The sequence below is a fragment of the Strigops habroptila genome, chromosome 13 (genome assembly GCF_004027225.2).
Source record: "Strigops habroptila isolate Jane chromosome 13, bStrHab1.2.pri, whole genome shotgun sequence".
Taxonomy (NCBI): domain Eukaryota; kingdom Metazoa; phylum Chordata; class Aves; order Psittaciformes; family Psittacidae; genus Strigops; species Strigops habroptila.
This window is the reverse complement of record NC_044289.2, coordinates 11,389,863-11,410,480: the sequence shown is the minus strand read 5'-3', so window position 1 is coordinate 11,410,480 and position 20,618 is coordinate 11,389,863. Positions and strand designations below refer to the sequence as shown.

The following is a 20,618-nucleotide window of genomic DNA, read 5'->3' as shown; positions in this document are numbered from 1 at the left end:
TAAGACCCACTCTGTGTAACACTCAGGTCTGGCTTCAAGAAACCTGGCTTCTTTTTATGGCATCTTTAGATCAGCAGTTTCCTGCTGGTGCCAGCACTGCAGTTTCTGTGTGTGAGTAAGTGTGTAAAACAACAGAGCTCAGCAGAGCCGCAGCAGTAGGAAGGGGCTGGGTTTCACACTGAAGGGTTTTTTTCTCTCTTTTTTTTTTTCCCTTTTCCTTTTGAAATAACCCCATTTGGGCCTCCAATAAAAAACCAAAACATCTGTTGCTGGGTATTTGGCTGCTGGAAATCAGCTCCCCATTACTGAAAAGCACAGAAGCAATGCAGGGATTCCTGGTATAGATCAATAACACATAAGGTCGCATTCACGCATCATCCTTGTCCATCCTGATCTTTGAATATATGGACTGAGGACATCAAGGGAGCTGTGATGCTCTGTGCCAGCACAGGAGGTAAATCATGAAGGTTAGTAAAAAGGCAATTGAATCTGTAAAGAGTCCTTCAAGCCTGATTTATTGATGCTCTCATGTGAGATTTCTGCAGGGTGAGATGCTGCCATGAAGAAGAAACAAGTCAACAAATCACAGGAACATGGCAGGTATTTGATGCATGGGGAGGACCCTCCGGTGGGGCCACCCTGAGCCCTGGATGGGGAACCCCAGCATGGCTCAGGGCTGCTTCCCCTTTCCCCAGGCCAATCCTCTGCCTGCGCAGCTTGCTAGCTCTGCATGAAGAGGTGGAAGTTGGTCCTGGTGAACTCCTGATGGATGCTGTCAAGTAATTTGTCTGAGTCTTGGGGGACATCTGAGAGGACCTGCTGCCCTGGGATGAAGCTCTGCTCTGGTGTGTAGGTGAACGTGAAGGAGCTGGAGTAGATGAGGCCATCATCCCTGATCAGCAGGAGTGGGACCGTGATGGGATATCGCAGCCACCTCCAATCACTGCCAAAGGCAGAGACATCGGGGACGACACACATGAGGGACTTGGGGCTCCTGGGACAGCGCAGGAGAGGAAAATGTATGTTAACTGAGGAGGGTTACACGCAGGAGCGGCTGGCAGCAAATGTCAGCACATCTTCTCCAGCCTGGAGCTCATTGTGAAGCCTCCAGCTCGTTTCCCCTCTTCTCCCCAGTGTTTTGTGCTGCTCTGCCAGGGATGTTTGGTCACTTGCTGCCCTCTGAGGTCCCTGTCATCCCCCCCACATCACCACCCTGACTGCAGCCAGGGCAGAGAGCAAGCACCAGCCAGACTCATCCCTGCCTCTCCTTGCAATGCCCGTGCTTGGTCTTGCAGAACACGCAGTGCAAGTGCCCCTGTCCCCAAGGTCAGCAGCCATGTCCCGCCCAGAGCTGCCCAGCACAGCCCAAACCCGGCTGCCATTCTCTGCCTGCTCCCTGGCCACATTACCTGTACATTGTCTCTGCTTCTACATCTCCGAACCAGACCTTGAGGTGTGCGTGGAAATACTCCCCCTGCACCTCCAGCATGGCCACGTCCCCACCACCTGTGAGCTGTGATGAGCAGAGTGCACAGCAGTGTGTTACATGGTAGAATAAGCCAGACTGCTTCTCCCACAGGATGCTCTGCCTGCTCATCCCGTCTCTGCTGTACGTCCTTTCTCCACTGCAGCAGTCCAGACCTGGGCATTCCCACAGCATCCCAATAGTGGGAGACTGTGGGTGCAAGGGCTCAGAAGCAGGAGCTGTGATGGAAGCAGGTGATGGAGAGGTGGGGTGACCCCATGGCTGGTGCTGTACCTACCTGCAGGGCAGTGATGAGCGGCACGGGGCTGACAGGCTCACGGATGCAGGTCAGGCTCTCGCTGAAGGTGTACTCCACCGTCTCAGTGCCGATGATGGTCCAGCAGGAGCCGTCATTCAGCAGCTCCCGGTTGGCTTCCTTCGGACAGGGAGATGCCTGCGGAGAGTTCACAGCACTACGCTGCAGTGGGGACCGGGGCCAGGGTTCTGCCCTTGGTGTCTCAGTTCCAGCAAGCGACTGCTTCCCCCACTAGGAAATGGGGATCGTGATGCCGTTGGAAAGACCTTGGTGACAATGTCCCACTGAAGCAGGCAACCCAGAGGCAAATGGCTTTGCAGCAATTCTGACCTTACTTTGGATGCAAACCCCCTTCGCTGGAAGACCCCTCCTGGTGACATGTTCCCCGGCCAGTAGCAACACAGAGGAGCTTGGAGAGAGGACAGGAAGCACCACGGGGGTCCTCATCCCCTCCTCATGCTGCCGTACCTGGAACTGGATCACTTTCTCTGTGGAAAGACACAGATACATGCGGTCGCTGCCCTGGAACTGGAAGGCGCATTTGTGGAGCTGGGAGATGGGCTCGTCCACGTCCAGTATGGCATACTGCTTCATCACCTTCCGGATGATCTGTGGGCAGCAGCAGTATCCCTGGGATGGTACCTGATGCTTAGAGCAGCCAGGTCCTTGTGCCTGATACCCACAGGGATGGAGGCTTACCAGTGGCGGCAGGGTGATGCCGGTGGCCGTGCAGACCAGCTGGACCACAGAGCCATAGCGGATGTACCCTTCCCGCAGGGGGAACTCACTCCGGGTGCAGTGCTCATTGGCTGTGGGGAAGGAGAGGCAGTCACTGCCCTGAACAGGGGAGCTGGTTAACCTGGGCTGCCTCGCTGTGTGCTATGCTGGTGCTTTCTTACTGCTTTCTCCCCTCTGCAGGTGCTCCCTGGGACCCCAGCACAGGAGAGTGTGACGGGGATGTGGTATCTTGCAGGGACACCACAGGAGGCAGCTGTGGTGCTGCTGGGCTCTGGGCTCTTCCAGGCAGTTACTTGGTGAACCTCCAGACCAACACAGCTCTTGCTGACCCCACAGCCTGTGTGCCCTCAAAGCCAGTGGGAAACAGCCATCAGCTCCAGAGACACAGCAGGAACACCGGGCAGAAGTGAGACCTGAGCCAGGTTCTCACATCCCTAGCCTAATTCCCACCCCTTTTGCCCCCAGGAACTGACTTTGCAGGATGGTAGAGCCAGGGATACGGGGAGGCAGCCCTGGACATGACCAGCATCAGCGGCCCCATGAGGCTCCTTACCCAGGTGGAGGGTGAAGGCTGCCCACTGCCTGGCACTGGCGATGAAGGCTCCCCCCTCAACAGAGAGGTAGCGGGTGCTGACGGTCTGGGAGCGCAGGCGGTTGAAGAGGGAGACTTTGGAGCCTGAGGAGATGCAGACTGCGGGGAGGGGTGAATGGGTTAGTGCTTGACACGTCTGTGTGTGGCTTCAACATGGCTTTGTCCAGCCAGGAGAGGACAAGTCCTGGTTACAGGTGTTCCCAGCCTGGCAGGAGCCAGCATCCTCCCTGGCTGCCCTTCTCTGTATGTGAGTGCCAGCCCAGTTGGGCTTTTCAAAGGTGTGGGGAGCATGCTAGCACCAGGGCATTACACATGGTGGTGGGTGAACTGTTTGGAAAGAAGACATCAATATGTCCGGATACATCCTCTTTTGAGGGTGTCCATGGGCTTTGGATTCAGCCTGGACCACTCCAGAGCCAAGCTGTGAGTGCTTGGACAGCATCCCACTCTGTGCTCACACCTTCCTCCCTGCACAGCCATCCCCATACGCACGGTCTGTGTTCTTCAGTGACTGCTTCTTCTGCGAGGGCTTGGAGATGACCTTGATCAGTTTGCTGTGGAAGGTGCCGATCTCCTGCCCGTTGCTGAAGAAGAGCTTCAGGACCAGGCGGAAATGCTTGCGCTTGTCCGCATCCGAGATGTAGAGTGCCTTGGCACAGCCAAATCCCTGCCAAGGGCAGAGAGGGGCTGCTGGCGGCTCCAGCCCAGCCCCACCAGCCCTCCTCGCCCTCCTCACCACCCCACAAGGGCATAATAGCGCTCTTTCAAAGAGTCCTGGGTTCATTTAAAGGGGGAAACGACCGGAGATGTTATTACAGGTGGAATGAAGAGCTGCGGATCGGCAGACGCTTTATTTACACTGGGGGCAGAGAATTCCTCATGGAAATGAATGCTCACGTGTGATTTATCCCACATAACATGAGAAATCACCCTGGGTTTATGGTTTCCCCCCCTGTCCTGGCTGATATACACTGTGCTTTAGCAGCAACGCAAGCACTGCAGACAAAGGCTCTTTTTGTAAGGTTTTTCTGGCCTGACTCAGACTCCGTGCTCTTCAGGGACCCCAGATAATGCTTTTTCTTCTATTTTTTACTGTATCAAAAGATGCCAGAGCTCTGCTGACGCTCTCGAACTTTGGGATCAGTCAGTGGGGGTTTTTTTTCTGACTGTTTATCTGCAAATGAAACCCTGGGTTTTCATTTTGTGATAAGCAGCAATGCTGCTCATGGGGAGAAAGTCCCAGGGCTGAGGGAGCTGTGCAAACTTTGGCAGCTCGCCTGCCACAGGGCTGTTGGCCTGAAAAGATGGAGCTGAAGAAAGACAGGGCTCTTTGGAAGGTGAGGGAGCCTGCCTAGCTGCTTGGCTTGCTGCATGCAACAGGGTGGCAAAGCAGGAGCTGGGAGTGATGGGTGGGAAGGAAGGACCGCGACATCCCAAGGAAGGGGATGATGTGACATCCCAGGGTGTGGAGTGATGCTGGGGGCAGCCCAATCCCTCCATGAGTGGGGTCCCCACAGCCCCAGGGAGCAGAGGGTTTTACCTTTGCATCTGGCTGCTCCTCAAAGCTGAGCTTCTGGGTCTCCATCAGGCTGCTGCCCATGCTGTCCAGCCCCATGTACCCGCACACCCGAAAACCTGCATCTCCCGAGTCCCTGGCTGGAAGAGATTGGGGGAAGCACCCTCCAGAACCCACACAGGCATGGGCTTGGTTCCTCCTGGTGTGGTGGGTGGCCCAGGTCCAGCCCTCCCTGGGTCTGAAGGGACCACAGAGGGCTCAGTCTCGAGGGGGAAAGAGGAATTTTGGGGGGCAAAGCTAAAATAAACTGGGTCACACTCCCCTTTTGCAGGTGGAGGGCAGCTCTCTGTGGTGTGGGAAGGGAGGGAGAAGAGGTCCAGGGCTGCTGCCCAGCACTTACCTTTCATCTGTTCCTGTTTTAACTTCCATCCTGGCCCACTCAGGTAAACGCAAGGTGGGGGGCAGAAAAACCTATGGAGACAAGAGGGCATTTTCTTACCCAGAAAAGCTTCTCAGGGGCAGTGCGATGGCTGCGAGAGCAGAGACTGGCATCAGGAACAAGCCTGTGCCCTGGGAGGTATGTGATGCTACAGCAAGGGGCTGGGGTGGGGGGAACCGGGCTCTGCTGAAGCAGCTGTCTCAGTCCCTCTGCCCTATGCCGGCTGCATGCCATGAGACAGCCCACAAGACGCCCTGGCCCCCCATGCCCTGAGCCAAGGAGGGATGAGGCCCCCAGCTTCTGCCAGGCGGGAGTTTTGGCCAGTCAGGAACAGAGTTTGCATTCACAGCTAGATTCGGAGCCCAACGCAAATAAATCTATAGCCAGGGTTTTGGAAACCTATTTTCCTGTGTTTTATTTGGGTTTCCACTGTCTTTACACTTGTGTGAATGGTACAAATTCATCCCCTATTGATACTGGATAAAGCACTAGCAGAGAAAACACCAGGGCAGGGGGCTGGATTTTTCAGAGCCCTGAAGTCCTGGGTATGGGTTTATTTAAACAAGTCATCCACAGCATGGGCGCCTGATTCCCACCATGAAGGAAAACAGCACCCGCACCTTTAAACTTTAACCTGGCAGCTCTGTGCTGGTTTTCTCTCCCTCTCCAGACTTGGCATTTGGTTTTCATGCTCATCCCTTGCTCTCCAGGAGCAGGACAAAGAGGCTGTCCCAGAGGAGCAGCAACATGGGGGCTTCCGTCCTGCCTGGAAGACCCAGTCCTGAAATAAAACATTTACCTGTGGACCATCAGGACACTGGCAGGGATGAGGACTTTGTAGGCACAGCCAGCCCAGCCTAGAGCTGTCTCCTGGGGCCTGGGCGGGTTATGCCTTATAGGTAGAGCTTGGTGCCTCAGAACTACTTCACACTCAGTAATAACGGAGGTTTATTTATATCACAAGGATTAATGGAGAATTAATTATATTGCAGTGCCACAGTCTGACGTCACTGCCCAGGAGCAGCAATTTGGGAGATTCAAGCAGAACCTCAAGGTGTTTTTGCAGCGTGGGCAGGATTTTCAAAAATAGCAGCTTTTTGGAGACCGTGGGCATTGATGGAAACGCCCCAGTCCCTGCTGTGGCCCTTCGGATTTTAAGGCAAGTTTCCCAGAGCACTTAAAACATGAACCTTTCCTCCCCTTCATCTTTGTAATTTCATTCTTGGGGGGTAAGATTCGAATAGTATCTTTCCTTCTTTTACTTCAAATTTCTGATCTCCAGCACTTCATGGGAGGAACCTAACCACTGGGAATGTCTAACTGGGATGGATGCAGTTGGGGATTAATATCCTTCTTGTGTTGTTCAGTAAGACCGAATTACGGTTTTGGATGCAAAGAGGTTGTGAGTGGATGGGGAGGGGATATGTCAAGTCATTTGCTTAGATCAGAGAAATCTAGCAAGGCTGATAGCTTTAGGCAGCTGGTTTGGAAGTGGCTATTGGAGAAGCTGGAATGATGTCCCACCTTTTCTCGTTGCCATATGACTTCTGTGCAACTTTGGCGTGCAGTATCAGCACTGTCTGGTCTGCTGGCAGCTGCAGGTACCTCCGCACGCCGTCTCGAAGCAGGTTGGTTTGGTAGGAGCTGGATCTACAAGACAGGGGTGCCGCAGCACTGTAACACCAGAACTGGGCTCCTCGCCTTGCCCCACCAGCCCTATGCATGGACCTCCCTCTACGTACAGCCAGAAGGTGGAAAGATTTTCCCATTGGAAAACACTGGAGCTCAGTTGCTCTAAGAGTGGGATTGGCATTGAAAAATATCAAGTTTGGATAACTAACTGCTTCATCAGTTTTCCATCCAACATGCTATGTTAATAGCTCAGAAACACGCACTTCTAAGGCTTCCAGTCCCACACAGTGGTGGCAGTGCTCAGATCGATCATTAATTTGGTTTTCCACCTGATGTGCTTGTTGCTGTGTGGCTTTTCGATGACTTGGGCAATGATGCTGCTGAGCTGTGAGTGCAGCTGGGGAGCTGTCACGCGAGGAGGAGCTGCTCGTTGGCTTCAGCAAGGGCTGTTGGGTGAAAGTAGCTGCGTTTTTTCTCCGAGACTGACTAAGTAGGTGGTTTTGCTGATTGTTTCTGCTCTATTAACTAGAAGGAGTTCCCATGCACCCAGTATTTAACTCTGTTAACTTAGTATGTTGGGCGTTAACTGGCTAGAGAGAGGTGAGGTGGGTCCAAGCCCAGGGGTCCCACTGCTCTGCCACGTGCGATATGTCTGCAAGAACTGGGGCATGAGAGGGGAGGGATCATGAGCCCCTCAACCCCTTGAGTACCTTTGGTTGGATAACAGGAAACCAGAAGCAAAGGAAGAGGTGCTGCAAGCTCCTCTTTGGCACATCTACTAGTGTTTGGGATGTGGTAGCTGGGCACACTCAGGAAATTGCTCCTAGCAAGGAGATCCAGTGTGGCTGGTTGTGTAAAGGTCTTGACTTAAGCCTGAGTTCACTTCTCTCATGCACTGAGCTCTCTTGCCTTGTTGCAAAGGGGTGTTTGTGCCTGCTGGTATTTGGACAACAGCTCTGTGTTTCTGCTCTGCATGGCCAGGGGATGTTTTTTGGGCCCATCTGGATGAACATCAGACCCAAACCAGATCCAGCATCCTCAGGAGAGAGAAAGCTCTATGGAAACTGACTTCAGGCTCTGGCTCTTGACTCTCCTGCTGAAGATCACTCAGAACCTCTCCACATAGTGGTGGCCTTGCACTGGAGGCAGAGAGAAGCAGCAGTGCCCAGAGAAGGCTGTGAAGCCTCAACCACAGCTGCTAACACACTGCTGAGTGACTGGGAGAAAGCAGCCAGGGACTGTGGGCAGCACTGGGGGATTGCTCAGAGGAGAAGTGGTGAGGATGGGGGGCATCAGCCATGGCCAACCCAGGGAAAATTGTGCAAGAGGTATGCAGTGGAGCATCCCCATTAAACACAGTCTCTCTTCCTCTTAAATGGACTAGAAATGGAGAATAATGGAGGACTTAATCAGATGTGTGAAGAGAGGCAGATCTGGTCCTGCCAGGCACCCCAAGGCAGGTGGTGGTGAGTCCTTGCCGGGCTCAGAGGCCAGAGCAAGCTCCCAAGGACAGAAGTGGCAGCAGTCACTGCAAGCAGCCTGTGAGAAGAGTTCACCTGCCAATTCTGTTCTTCCTAGTGCAACACATGCATTTTATAAAGGCTGTGCCCTGTGCAGCTCCTAGGACCCATGTTATAATTCCTGCTAAACATACATCACTTCCAGCTTTCCCACGTTGTGGATGGAGCTGATGTTCTCCTTCTTTGTATGTGGAAGACAAACACATCTCATGAACAAGCAAATATTTACCCAGTGTCTCCTATGGGTAGTCCCGCTGGGACCTGACACTTTGCACTTCACAGATTTTCCCATCACTGCTGCGTTCTGTTATTAGATGGGTGATATAATTTCCTGCCCTGTTTGTTCTCAGTTCTTTACCCCAGACGTGTTAGCTGGATCACCAGCAAGCATAAATCAACAGAACTCTGTCAAAATCGGATTTACAGCCGGTGCCAGTGTCACCCACAGCATTAGCTGCTGCTCCGTGTCTGGGAAATGAATGTTTTATGGCCATGGCAAGCCTGTTCCTGACTGCAGAGCATGTGCTGCAACTGAGCTCTGCTTGGAGCCCAGGGCTGCTGTCAGCACACAGTGCTGGGCTCAGCCACAGCTCACCCTGGTCGGCACTCGTGGCAGGGCAGAAGGAGCACCTTTTCCAGATAGACCCTCAGATCACCCTTAAAAGGTCTCAGATAGACCATCAGATTGCCTTTACCAGCTCCCATGCCAAGGCTGGATCTGTTCCCTCCACTCCTCCATCATGGGGCTGGGACACTCCTGCTCCAGCGTGCTGAAGCTGAGCTTTACCAACCACTATCCCACCAGTGCCCACTTCAGGGTGGGTTACTCAGTCTTGCTGAAAAGCTTCACTCCCACTTTTCTATCTACTGAAGGGTTTATATCTTTGCACAGCCAAGGAATCCCTTAAGAAAGTTACTTAATCTTTTTCCATAATGGCAATCTGCAGCTGTCTCACTCATCGCTTCCAAGCAATAATGTGATTTCAGCTTTGATCTGCCTTTGCTGTTTTCCCCTTCATCTAAAAGCACCATTTGGGAGTCTCTCTGCAAAAGTATTCACTTTTTTTTGTTTTTTTTAACAGAACTACTGAATATGATCAGGATAAATGTGGAAGTGGATCGAGGAATAGGCTGTCATTGGCCTGACACGGGATGTTCTTTTACATTAGTGCAACACAGTGAAAAACGGGTACCAAACCTTGCTGGTTCTGTTCAGTAGCATTTTGCCCTCAGTTTGTCAGGGACAATGGGCACAGAGCAGGGGAGAACCAGGCTGGGTGTGGGAATTTTTTCCTGGTGAGGCTCATCATTCAGTACTTAGTGCAAAATGAGGAGCAGAGCTTTGGGTCCTTGCTCATGTCTCAGTTCTGGGGACACATGCTCCATCCCTGTCAGTGTCAGCCACTATTGCCCATCCATGTGGCTTGGGGTCTGCCTGGGAAGCACCAATCCCTGTGGAGCTGCTGAGAGCTCCCAGTAACCCATCAGCAGAGTAAGGAACAGCTCGGTACCGAGGCCAGGCAGAGGTGTAGGGAGTGTTCAGGAGCAAATTGCCAAAACCTGTGGATTAAGACGTGTGCTGACAGCATGGCCAGCAGCAACGCCTGCTCCGCAGAGCCTCCTGCGGCACCGGTTCAGGGCAGGGCCAGGCTTGTGCAGCTATCACTACTCCCTGCATCCGCACGTAATACCAGAGGCACGTGGGTTTCTGCCCAGAGCTTATTAAAGAGCCTTCTGGAATAATTATCCACATGCTATTTACTGCTTAAAGTGGGAATGTGCATGCCAAAGGCAGGTAAACAGATCATAGTTCTTCAGATTTGGTGCCTAGCTGGAGAAATGACTACCTAGGAACCGGCTTTTCTTTTCTTTGTCCGTTCTCTGCAGCCACTGCCTTCCAAATTTGGGGTCTAAATTGTTTCACGGATGCACTTCTGAACAGTGCTTGCCATTCTGCCCACAGAGGCGACCACCCAGCATCCATCATCTGGTTTAAATTTACCTTCAGAGAGTCAAAGGGCTATTGCTAAAGCAGCTCAATATACCCACTTGGCTCCTTCTGGCACCTCCAGCCTCCTCAGGGTTACAGGGAATTATTCACTCCTTCCTTAATATAATTTATTATATTAAATTATTAAAATGCTTTGATTGTAGTGTAGTGTTAGTTCAGTGTCATGTTAGCAGCACTGCATGGGCTGGGCTCTCAGAGCTCATGCTACAAGCCTCCTTTTCAGAGCCCGAGGTCTCAGCTGGGACTTGATTGCTCTCGCACACAGTTAGGCATTATGTGGAAACAGGGGGGGAGCAAAGGGGGAGCCACCACCTTTCTCCTACACTGAGTTTTTAAGTCTTTCCCCCTCCCTGCTCAGCCTGGCACCACTCACCACCACCACTTTTCCCTTGCTTTAGGTGAGGATGTGCCTCAGGCGAGGGCGTGAGCGTGCTTTGAGGGGCATCTTTGGGGTAGCTCTGCCCTGGTGTTGCAGACGGGAGAGACCCAGGGCACCCATGGGTCTTTGCTAGCCCCAGGCCGGGAAGTACTACAACACCCTCTGTGTGCACCCTTGGGCAACCACAGAAGCAGAAAAAACACTTCATGGGCACCAGGAGGAGCAAACCACCCTCTGCTGCTCCCCAGTTCACTGATGTTCACCAGCTCAGCCTGCAGATGAAGGCATCTGATTGTTTCAGTCCCCTCGGAGTGAAACTACCAGCTCAGGAGATCAAACTACGATCCCAACAGGTATTGTTTAGAAACTGGGTCTTCACATCAACTCTTTATACAAGAACTTTAACTCATTGTAACAGTGTCATCGGGTGCAGGAAACACTGAATTCAAGTGCAGAGATTGATTTGCTGCTTTTCCCTCACAAAGGAGCTGCCGTTGGCCTCCCTCAGGACACGGCTGTCTGATGCTTGCTGGGTGCCTGCTGCCACAGAGGGCAACTGTTCTTTCCTCAGCTTGGGGAAACCAAACGTCCTAATAAAAAATATCCATTTTAGAGGTCTGGGTTATATTTTGTACAGATCAGGGGAGAAAATGCCTGCAGTGCTCTTGGGTATGGAGTCAATGCAATGTCTATGCAAAAGGAAAAGCCATTAGAAATCACAGAAATGAGAAGCCTGCAGTTTCTGGCTTCCCTCATTTTTCAATACCTCCTTTAATCCAGACCAACCCAACCCACAAGCCCTTGTGTATGCATGGGTATTTATAAATCCTGTATTTCCCTCACTGCACGCACAAGTGAAATTCAGCCTTTTCTGGGCTTGGGGGATTTATCGACCACGCCAACAGCAAACACCAGCACCAGGAAGCACAAAATCCCTGCGGTGCTGAGCTCTGCAGGGGACAGGGGGCCAACCGGGGTGGTCACCCCAGGCATGTTCCCACTGCCCTGCTCCTGCCCCAGCATCACCCCCCAAACACCCAACTTTGACAACACAGTATTGCCTTCTCTGTTAGAAAACTCTGATAATGTGGGTTCAGATTTACTGGAGTTTCCGTTCTCTGTTCCTCATGTATCCATTGATGTTAGTGCAAAGAGCGAAGGGAAGTGCTGTTAAAGCACTAAAACTCAGTCCTGTAAAGCACTAAAGGTGGTTCCTACCGCCACTAGACTGATCTAAGTGCTGAGAAGAGGTGCAGGGCCGCGAAGGTCTATTCCAGGCTGTCTAAGAAGTTTCTGCTGATGATCTCCATCACTACAGAGCCCATCAGTTGACCTTCTTGCTGGAAGCTCAACCCAAATCTCTACAGCTCTAAGAGCTCTGGTCTGCAGCTCTGGTTCAAACCCACGTCCCCACACTGCAGCCACTACCTGCAGAGGCTCCTAAAATCCCAGGGCACTGGAGGTCAAATGGATATTAAGCTTGGACTCTCCTTTTTGCAGGACCTGGCAAGTTTATGAGACTCCTGGGTGCACTCCCACAGGAGGGAAAGAGGAAAGAAAGAAGTAAAAAGAAAGAAAAAGAAAAATGAAAATAAAGGGGGAAAAAAAGAAAATTAAGAAAAAATAAAGAAAAAAGAGAATAAAGAAAAAATAAATTAAAGAAAAAGAAAATAAAGAAAAAATAAAGGAAAAATGAAAATAAAGGAAACAAAAAAGAACATAAGGGGGGGGGAAGAAAATAAAGGAAAATAAAAGAAAAAATTAAAAAATTAAAGGAAAGATAAAGGAGGAGGGGAAAGAAGAGATAAAGCCGGTAAAGCGAGGCTCTCGCTGGCCGCTAAGCTCCCGCCGCACGGGCTGTCAGTAACCCGCCCGTGCTCAGCTCCGTGCCGGTCCCGCCGCGCAGCTCCGCCGGTTGCCGCTTCCACCTGCGCGCAGCTCCGCTCGCCCGCGGGACCTCCCCCGCCGGGGCAGGCGGCTGAACCGACACCCCCCTCCACACACCTCCCCAGCGCAGCCCCGGGGCCCGCCCCGCCGCCCCCCCCCCGCTCCCCCCCCCGCTCCCCCCGCCCCGTTAAATGCCGCGCGGGGCCGCGCCGCTTCCCACCGCTGCTGCCGCCGCGCTCCGAACCGCGCAGCTCCGCGCCCCGCACCGCGCCCGCCGTACCTCACCCAGCAGCGCGGCGGGGAGCGGCTCCGCGGCCGGCACGGGTGAGTGAGGGGCTCCGCGGGTGCTGCCGGCCCTGCGGGGAGGGAAGAAGAAGAGGAGGAGGAGGAGGGTGAGGGTGGCCCCGTCTTGTCCCGTCCCAGTGCGCAGCGCTGAGCACTGCCGCGGGGATTGGCAGCCTCTGGGGGGACTTGTCCTTGGAGTGGGGCTGGTGGTCCTGGGAGTGAAGAGTAGCGAGCAAAACCGGGGTAGGGGGGAAAGTAGAGCATTTGATATGGATTTTTCCTCCAAAGCTGGGGCTGGAGCCCCCTGACCCCTTGTCAGTGTGTGCCACGGAGCCCCAAGTGAACTGGGCTGGGGGTATGTTTCGGTGGGAGCAGGAGATCCCGGTACTTGGCTCTAATCATACCCTGCTCTGAGCATGGGGCCAGTGTAGAGGATGTAAACTCTTTGCTGTCTCCCTGCTCCGCTCACCTTTTGCCTAGCTGTTGGGCAGGTTCCTGCTTATGCAACTGAGGATCTCTTTTAGCAGAGAATAATAAGGTCTGGTACACCTGGGCAAGGCGAACTGAGCCATAGGAGATGAGATCCTGCAGGAAGATAAGCTTGAAAGAGTGCCCTCGGTTTGTTATGCGCTGTTTCTGCACGACTGGAAAATTGGGTCTGTGCATACTCGTAAATATGTTTGCACAAGCAATCACCTACCTTTGGCTTGTAATTCCAACGATCTCACAGGGAAAAATTAGCTTTGGGCACTTTTGTTCCAAGCAATTACATGGGAAAACTTGTTTGGAAAATCATATTATTCTGCAGTCATCGTATTTGTGCTCACACGCAGCCGTCCGAGATAAGTGGAGCTGAGCAGACACACAATGAGGTCCCTGTGGGGCTCTCTGTAGCATCTCTTGATAGTAAAGATTTGATAGTAAATTGCTCCAAGCACAGGAGCAATTAATCACAGGCAGTGAGCGTGCAGGTTCTCATTAACAAGTAGAAACTGCTTTTCACAAGCAGATTCTTGTGGTCTCTGCAAGGATTCATTAGATCGGCATTTGATACCGGCAAAAAGTGTGTGTGGGGGGAAATCTGCTCTCAGACCTCAGCCCTGATATTTGCCACCAGGATATGGATAAGTCGGGCCTCATCCGAAATACAAATTCCCATCTGGAAAGTGTGAAAGAGTTCTTGGTGTTTGTAGTAAACCAACACTTTCCATCAAAGCGGGCAGCGAATTGCTGCATCCCCCTGGAAAAAAAGCTGTTGTTGATTTTTTTGGGGAAGTTGTAATTTCATTATTTCTTGAAGAACTAAAGAAATTCTACTTGATTAGTACAAGCTGCCCTTGCTGGCGACAGTAGCAAATAAAAGACGTATCCAACAAGGCAGCCTGTTGTAGGCACTCCGCGGTCACAGAAGATGTTTGTGCTCCGATTGCTCATAACATAGCATTTCCCTTGAGGTTGGCATTAGGGGTTAAAGGTTTTCAAGAGAAGCCTTTGTTTAAACATCTTTAAAGTTTCCAATAGGGGCCCCTTTGTTCACTGTGGAGCCCTGTGCCTGCCGTGCTCATAAAATGCCATTTACAAATGCTCCATGAATAGGGCTGAAACACGGAGGGGGAAATAAGTAGTGTTAGAAGTAGCGTTTGTATCTACACGCACATGGGAATTGCAGACAATCCATGAGTGAAGAAACGGGACCTAGAAAAAACACAGGGGGGAAAAAAACCGCAAAATTGCTTATAAAGAAACTCATAAAAACCAGCTACTGCCCCAAACCAGTCAGTCCCTCCTGTGCCAGATGTCCCACGCGTCTCCTCTAGCCATGCCAGGAGCCTGAGCAGCTCCTGCCACTTGTCATTACCTCTCAGTAACCGTGTTTGCTCCACTTTGGGCCCAAACAGGAGCAAATTGATCACTTGGGCTCCACTGGGAGGGAGCTCACACAGCTGCCATAAGGGTTCCATTGAGCAGCCTGGCACAGAGATCTGGACTTTGTGCTTTCTGTTACCTGCTGCAGGCTAGCAAGGGTCGCCCCTCAGTAGATACATGCAGCACAGATCTACCTCTAGATATGAAGTAAATTTTTTAGCACTTAGGAACCTTTAGTTCCCTTTCCCGTCCTGGCTAAATATAAAGGGTTTAAAACCATCCTTGTTAAAGCAAAGGAGAGTGTTGGCACGTGCTCACGAGACTCCACAGGCCGATGCACAGCTATGGCAGTGTTTCCATGTGGGATGCCCCTGGGCTGCAGTGCTTGATCCTGTGTCTGGAAGCTTTTCTGGTTCTCAGGCAGCGTGTCCTTCCTGGTGTTTGTTACTGGAGGCTGGATCCCTCTTCCCTAGGAACTTTCTGCATTTGCCTGCATCTTTGTCTGCAAATACCTGATCTTTTACCTTGCAAGCCCTTGGTTGCACACATGAATCCATTGCTAACCTGGTCCTTCTGGTGCCTATCAAGGAAATCTATCAGGATCAGCTGTGGCCTCTTGCTGAGAGGTGCCAGACTCTTGGTTCCTCTCCAGACTTCAGCCTTCCTGTCTCTGGGCTGTGTCATGCTGCTTCACTGGTTGTTTGCCAACATGCAAGTTCAGGAGCCTTTGAGTTGTAGTCTGCGGACCCGTAGGAGTCCATGGTCTAAGGCAAGAATCGGTAGGAGCATATCTGTTAACAGCAGAGGTCCTCAGCCATGGCCACAAATGCTGCTTTAAGTCCCCTTGGAAGTCTTGCAGAAGGGTTCCATGCAGTGTCTAAGCATGCTGACAAGGCCAGGGTGATGCACAGATGCCAAGGCACAAAGGTCCCCAAGGCACCAGCTCTTCAGCATGGGTAGAAGTGAGGCCACAGCCCATTGCGATGCTGGTGGAAGTTCTTCTCTGGTGCATCTCCTATGGGGTGACAGCATCCCAGTCCTGCAACAGCAGTTCTCTGGCTGTTTTGCTGTCAGAGGGACGTGGCAGCAGTGAAGTTAGGTAGGAGCAGTTTCCCATGTTACCTCTGCGGTTCTTCCTGTGAAAAGCATCTAGCCAAAGAATTCAACCAGCTTGCTTTTCTGTCTTGAAGAGGGCAGAAAAGTCTCTGCGTGCTTTTCTGCAGCCACCAGATGCTTCTCACTTTCTGCTATTTCAATTGAACACATAGCAGGATGGGTAGGATAAAAGGGAGAGGCACAAGAATATCCTCCTGGCGTGTTTTCTTATGCCAACACATTGAGTCACGTCTCCAGAGTGAGAAATATGATATAAAGATTTAGAGAAGGAGGTCAGGCAATGAATCTATGGTTGCGAGGCTGAAATAGCAGGCGTTCTGTGGTTGTCTGTGCCATGTAAGCTTCCGGAGGTCAGCTGGGGATATTGGTCCCAGTGGATTTGGGAAATGGACATCCTGCTGGTAAGTATCAATCTTATTGCTTAGAGGTACAAGCTCTGCTGCATGAGGAGCTCAGCTGATAAACTGCACCAGCCCAGGAGCTGCTCTGGGCCATTTCTCTTTCCTTTGTGGTTAAATATGCATATTTCTAGGGGGGGAAAAGAAAGTGCTCTCTAACACCTTCTTCCCAGAAGAAGTACTTGGGCAACGGAATGCTGCCTCAGCTTCTGGATGGCCCAGACCTCATTCCCTCCAAAGTTTGAAGTCTCTTGGCCCTGTTCAGCTGTCCTCCAGGGGCCTGTTTGCAGAAAAACATTATTTGCTTTTTGAAGAGAGCCAGTAAAGGTGGGTCTTTCCCCTGTTGACCGCTCTTCATCAAAATCTCGGTATTCCAAGATCCCTCCAGTTTTGCTTAAGATACCAGTTAGGAGCAGGGTGAGTTTGTGTGTCATGCAGCTCAGGGGACACGTGCAGCCAAAGGTCTGGAGTAGGACAGAGAGGAACAGAGAAATGCCACTGGCAGTCCTGAAACAGGAACCATCTCTTGACACGATTAGTTGAACAAGGGAAATTGGCTGACTATACATGTGCTTCAAAAGGCCGTGTTTAATTTGCAAATGAATATGGCATTTATTCTTGCCAGCCGTGGCCACAGCAGCCCAAGTACAGTGTGTTTCAGTGCAGAGGGTGTCTGGGCAAGAGGCTTTCCTCCTAGCTGAGTTGCAGAGCACTGAGGGGTCTTTTAGAGATAGACTGAGGGCAGAGAAAGACGCCATGTGCTGTCGTGGAGAACACCTAAAGCTCTGTCCATTGCTGCACCCAGCATTTCTTTCCCAAGAGGACTTCAGATTTCATCTCATAGTGTAAGTTAGTCGGGACTTGTATGATGTTAGGTCCATGAGCTGTGAGACAAAGATGTCTGTCACTCAGCCTGCAAATAGACCTGGACAAGAAACCTGTCTTCTTCCTGCCCTTCCTGTGAACATGCTAATCCTAGTGAGTGCAGGAGTGGGGCCCATAAAACAGGGAATTGGCTTTTGGAGGAGGTGCAAAGAGAGAGAAAGAGCAGTCCTTTCTACATCCAGCAAGGTTTTCCTGTTACAGCACTCCTGCCGATTCACTCCTGTTGGGTTTGGAGCCATGATGTGCTGTTTGAGAAATACAACCTTAATTTTCAAACAACGTGTCCTTCCAGGTGGCACTTGGCCCAGTAAAGCTGCCGTAGCATTGTAACCAGAGAGTACTGCAATGTCCTGGAAAGAGTCTGCTCTTGTTCTCCCACACGTGTGTTTGGGAAGAACCAAGGACACATCAGTCCTTAAAATGCGGGAGAAAAACATTTTGGGCTGGAAATTCATGCCATTTCCCTGGTCTCGGAGTGTGTGTGCTCCCTGACTTTTCCTTGCTCTGAAAACTGCATTGCTGTCATTGCTCTTGTGGGATTTGCAACTCATCACCCAGCTGCTGTGGAGGATGAGCACTGAGATGGTGAAACTGTGATTGACTGCAAGGTCAATGCTGCCTGTAAAATGGCACTTAATCCATCTCATGGGCAGCAGAGGCACTGCTGAGAGCTGTGCACCTGCAGGCAGGGAGCACCTTGAGATTGTGGGTTGTGCTGGAGCAAACCAACCTTTGGGCAACCCTCCAGGAGAGGGTGGATCTGTGGGGCTGTCGCGGGCCTCATCCATTCACATGGCTTGAGGGTCATGCAAGTATATGGACAACGTGGCAGCAGTCCATCGGGGTTTGCAAAGCAAAATCAGGTATCAGGAAGTGCCTCCAGGTTGATGTAAGTTGTTTGCATCTCTCCAAGTAGCTCTGGTTGCTTCATTGTCGCCTGTGCCTGGGGCAAGACATGTTTCTGTCATCCTCTCTTGGTTCCCCATGCACTTTTGGGGCAGCCTCTCTCTTGGGCATGGACTTGAAGGATGACCTGTCCTGCTGAGGACGTGAAAATTTGACTCCCTATTCTCCAGCCTGAGGCCAGCTCTTGCTGTCTTTCTGCTGTTGTCCTGACAGGACTCTGGTGTCCTAAACACAAGAAGTCTGTGTCCAGGCTTCTGAGCCAATTTGTGGCTTTTTTTTGACACTTCATCAAATAACAGTGATGCGGGAGTTGAATTATGACCTGCCAAAAATGTCTGGTTGGGCCTGCACATAGAAAAGCCCTGCAGAACAAAACAGGGTACATGGAGAGGCAAGGCGAGGTGGGTGAGTCTCAGGAACATCACACCTAGGGCTGCTCTACCATCCGCCAAGGTTTCCAGCACAGAAATAAGTGTTATTAGCTGGTAGCAGAGGTGGCATCAGTGCCATGCACCCCTGCCATGCATGCCCAGGCTTGCTGCGCGTGCCTCCTCCCATGCAAGGGCATGCTGCATGGACAGCCCTCCGGCTTTGGCGTGTTGGGTAACAGCGTGCTTGGTCAGAGGCTTCTGACTGTTCCTCACTCCTTGCAATGCATGGTGATCCCTTGTCCTGCTTCTCGTGGGGTCTGGAGCCACGGCAGAGCTGCTGCTGCTGCTGCTGCTCTGAGTGTGCCATAGGTCTGTCAAGCCCAGGGCAGGACCTGTGGCTGGAGGCGTGTGGATTTTGCCATTAACAGAATTCTCAGCTAAAGGCTGATGTGCCCAAATATATGAAATCTTGTACCTGAGACCTGGCTTATGACTCCGTAGCCGTGGTCCACAACCTGCTTTACCCCAATGACACTATGGTTAGGGCTTTTCCTGGGCTGTGAATGCACTGCCACCTCCTGAGCCTTTCACTCCTTCTTTCCTCATCTGCTTCGTCCCCTCTATGATTCAATCTATAAAGCTCCCACCCCTGTAACAACAAGGAGGGTAGGGAGCTGCTCCCTGCCATGCCCTGTCCTTTGGGCGTGCCCAAGGGAGGATGCACCCAGTGCGACCTGCATGGATGAACCAGAATGGGAATATTCAGAGCATTTCTATTAACCTGTAGCCAGGAGGGAGCTGCCAAGGAGGCCACGCTGAAACCCGAAGCGGCTGTTTTTCCTGAGACTCAGCACTTGGCAGGGAGAGCAGACGGACAAGTGGTGGAGCCGGGAGAGATGCAAGCGCCCTGGGGACAGTACTGGAGGTGCCCTGAGGAGGGTGCTGGGGAAGGCATGCTGGCTTACCTGTTTGCCTCTGGGGATTCATCTCCATGTCCTCCTTGTCTGAGATCACGAGGAGAGTCAAGAGCAGGCTGGGGTCATTGCTGATGCTTTATGTGGCTCTTCCCTTGGTCACCCTGTTTGCACCATGAACTGAGCATCTCCTTCAGCAGGGACAAGCAATGGCTGGTTTTCCCCTTGTGTTGCTCAGAAAGGTCAGGAGATGATCCACGTGTCCCTCTCGGCTTGCGTTTGGCTGAGCCAGCCCTGCTGGGGCAGTGCTCGCCCTGCCTGGACCTTTTTGCCTTTATAGCTCAGTGTTATCTCAAGGTCTCTGGTGCTGCAGCCGGCGCTGTGTTTGCCTTGCTTGCAGCACCTGCCCGCCAGCCGGTTGCTTCCCACCCATCTCCCTCCTGCTCCTGCGTGGTAGCAGGAGGTTCAGGGGGGGAAGTGTGGGAGCCTTTTGGGTGGGGGAATGCCTCCATGGGGGTGCAAGTGCAGGGGAAGTGAGGACAGTGGGTAGCAGGGAAGATGTCTGGTGCAGGATGGTGGGAGAGATACTTGGGGGCATCTGTCCCTTTGCTTTTGCTTCCCCATCCCCACCAGCCTTGCTGCTGGGGCAGGGCTGTGCCTTATATTGAACTGGGGACCAGGGTGCTGTCCCAGCCTGGGTCTCTGCTGCCAGGACTGGTGCTGGGTGCATGGCTGAGCTGCCCTGCCCTGTCCCGGCAGCATCAGCCCCTCCAGCCGTGAGGATTGCCAAGATTTCATCCAAAGCTGAGATGCTGTTAAAAATAGATCAGTCTTGAACTGGTTTTCTCCTTGGTTTCTGGCCCAAAACCTCATTCCTGTCTCTGGCTGGTTTTGAAGCTATCTGGATGCTATGAGATGCAGGCTCCATACCAGCCTGCTACTGCAAGGAGGCTTGGAGAGCAGAGTGCTGTAGAAACGTTATAGGTGGCATAACTGTCCCCAGAATATTTAGTGGTTAGTGAGTGCTTTCTCCCCACAAAAAAATTGCTAGAAAACCAATCTGCTAAATAGGGAAACAAAGCTGAGATAGGAGGGGCTGTTTGCTCCTCTGCTTGCACACGGTGCTCTTGTGAGGGTGCACAGACACCCAAGCACTCCTGGCCACAAAGCCTTGTGGCTTCCTAGAAAATGCCTGTTGGGCTGCAGCCTCCCCTCATCTCTGGAACCTGGAGTGATCCCACTGGAGTGATCTCACCAGAGTGATCCCAACTGGTCTCTCAATTGACAGCTCTGCAGGAGCCGCCACGTCCCGGGCTGGGTGCTCGCACTCTCTGGGAAAAGGCCGAGTTTCTCACTTCGAGGCTTCTGGATCCCAGTTTCCT

General features: G+C 52.1%; 1 protein-coding gene and 1 long non-coding RNA gene across 3 annotated transcripts; one reads left to right on the top strand and one right to left on the bottom strand.

Annotated features, from left to right (window-relative positions):
* Window positions 1-531: 531 nt before the first annotated feature.
* Window positions 532-19,315, bottom strand: RBPJL (recombination signal binding protein for immunoglobulin kappa J region like). Of its 2 annotated transcripts, none has more exons than XM_030502531.1 (12): window positions 19,280-19,315; window positions 12,776-12,831; window positions 6,591-6,716; window positions 5,028-5,098; window positions 4,652-4,767; window positions 3,604-3,778; window positions 3,073-3,210; window positions 2,481-2,590; window positions 2,250-2,390; window positions 1,764-1,919; window positions 1,410-1,513; window positions 532-994 (listed from the first exon to the last, which is right to left on the bottom strand). In XM_030502531.1, exons 1-12 carry the CDS (start codon window positions 19,313-19,315, stop codon window positions 721-723), a joined length of 1,503 nt encoding a protein of 500 aa, XP_030358391.1. In that variant the 3' UTR covers window positions 532-720. The 2 variants fall into 2 exon arrangements, with proteins under 2 accessions (XP_030358391.1, XP_030358390.1); XM_030502530.1 differs by having other exon boundaries at window positions 12,776-12,851; window positions 19,288-19,309.
* On the top strand, window positions 10,522-11,220 carry LOC115614979. The gene is made up of 2 exons (XR_003993917.1): window positions 10,522-10,961; window positions 11,094-11,220. It is a non-coding gene; the product is annotated as an uncharacterized LOC115614979 (long non-coding RNA).
* Window positions 19,316-20,618: the final 1,303 nt, after the last annotated feature.

Coding starts and splice junctions, on each gene's coding strand:
- RBPJL (XM_030502530.1), bottom strand. CDS start 19,309: ATGAATCCCCAGAGGCAAACAG. Junction 3,211..3,603: donor GTCACTGAAGAACACAGACC/GTGCGTATGGGG, acceptor CCCTCCCCGCAG/TCTGCATCTCCTCAGGCTCC. Junction 1,920..2,249: donor AGAAAGTGATCCAGTTCCAG/GTACGGCAGCAT, acceptor AACTCTCCGCAG/GCATCTCCCTGTCCGAAGGA.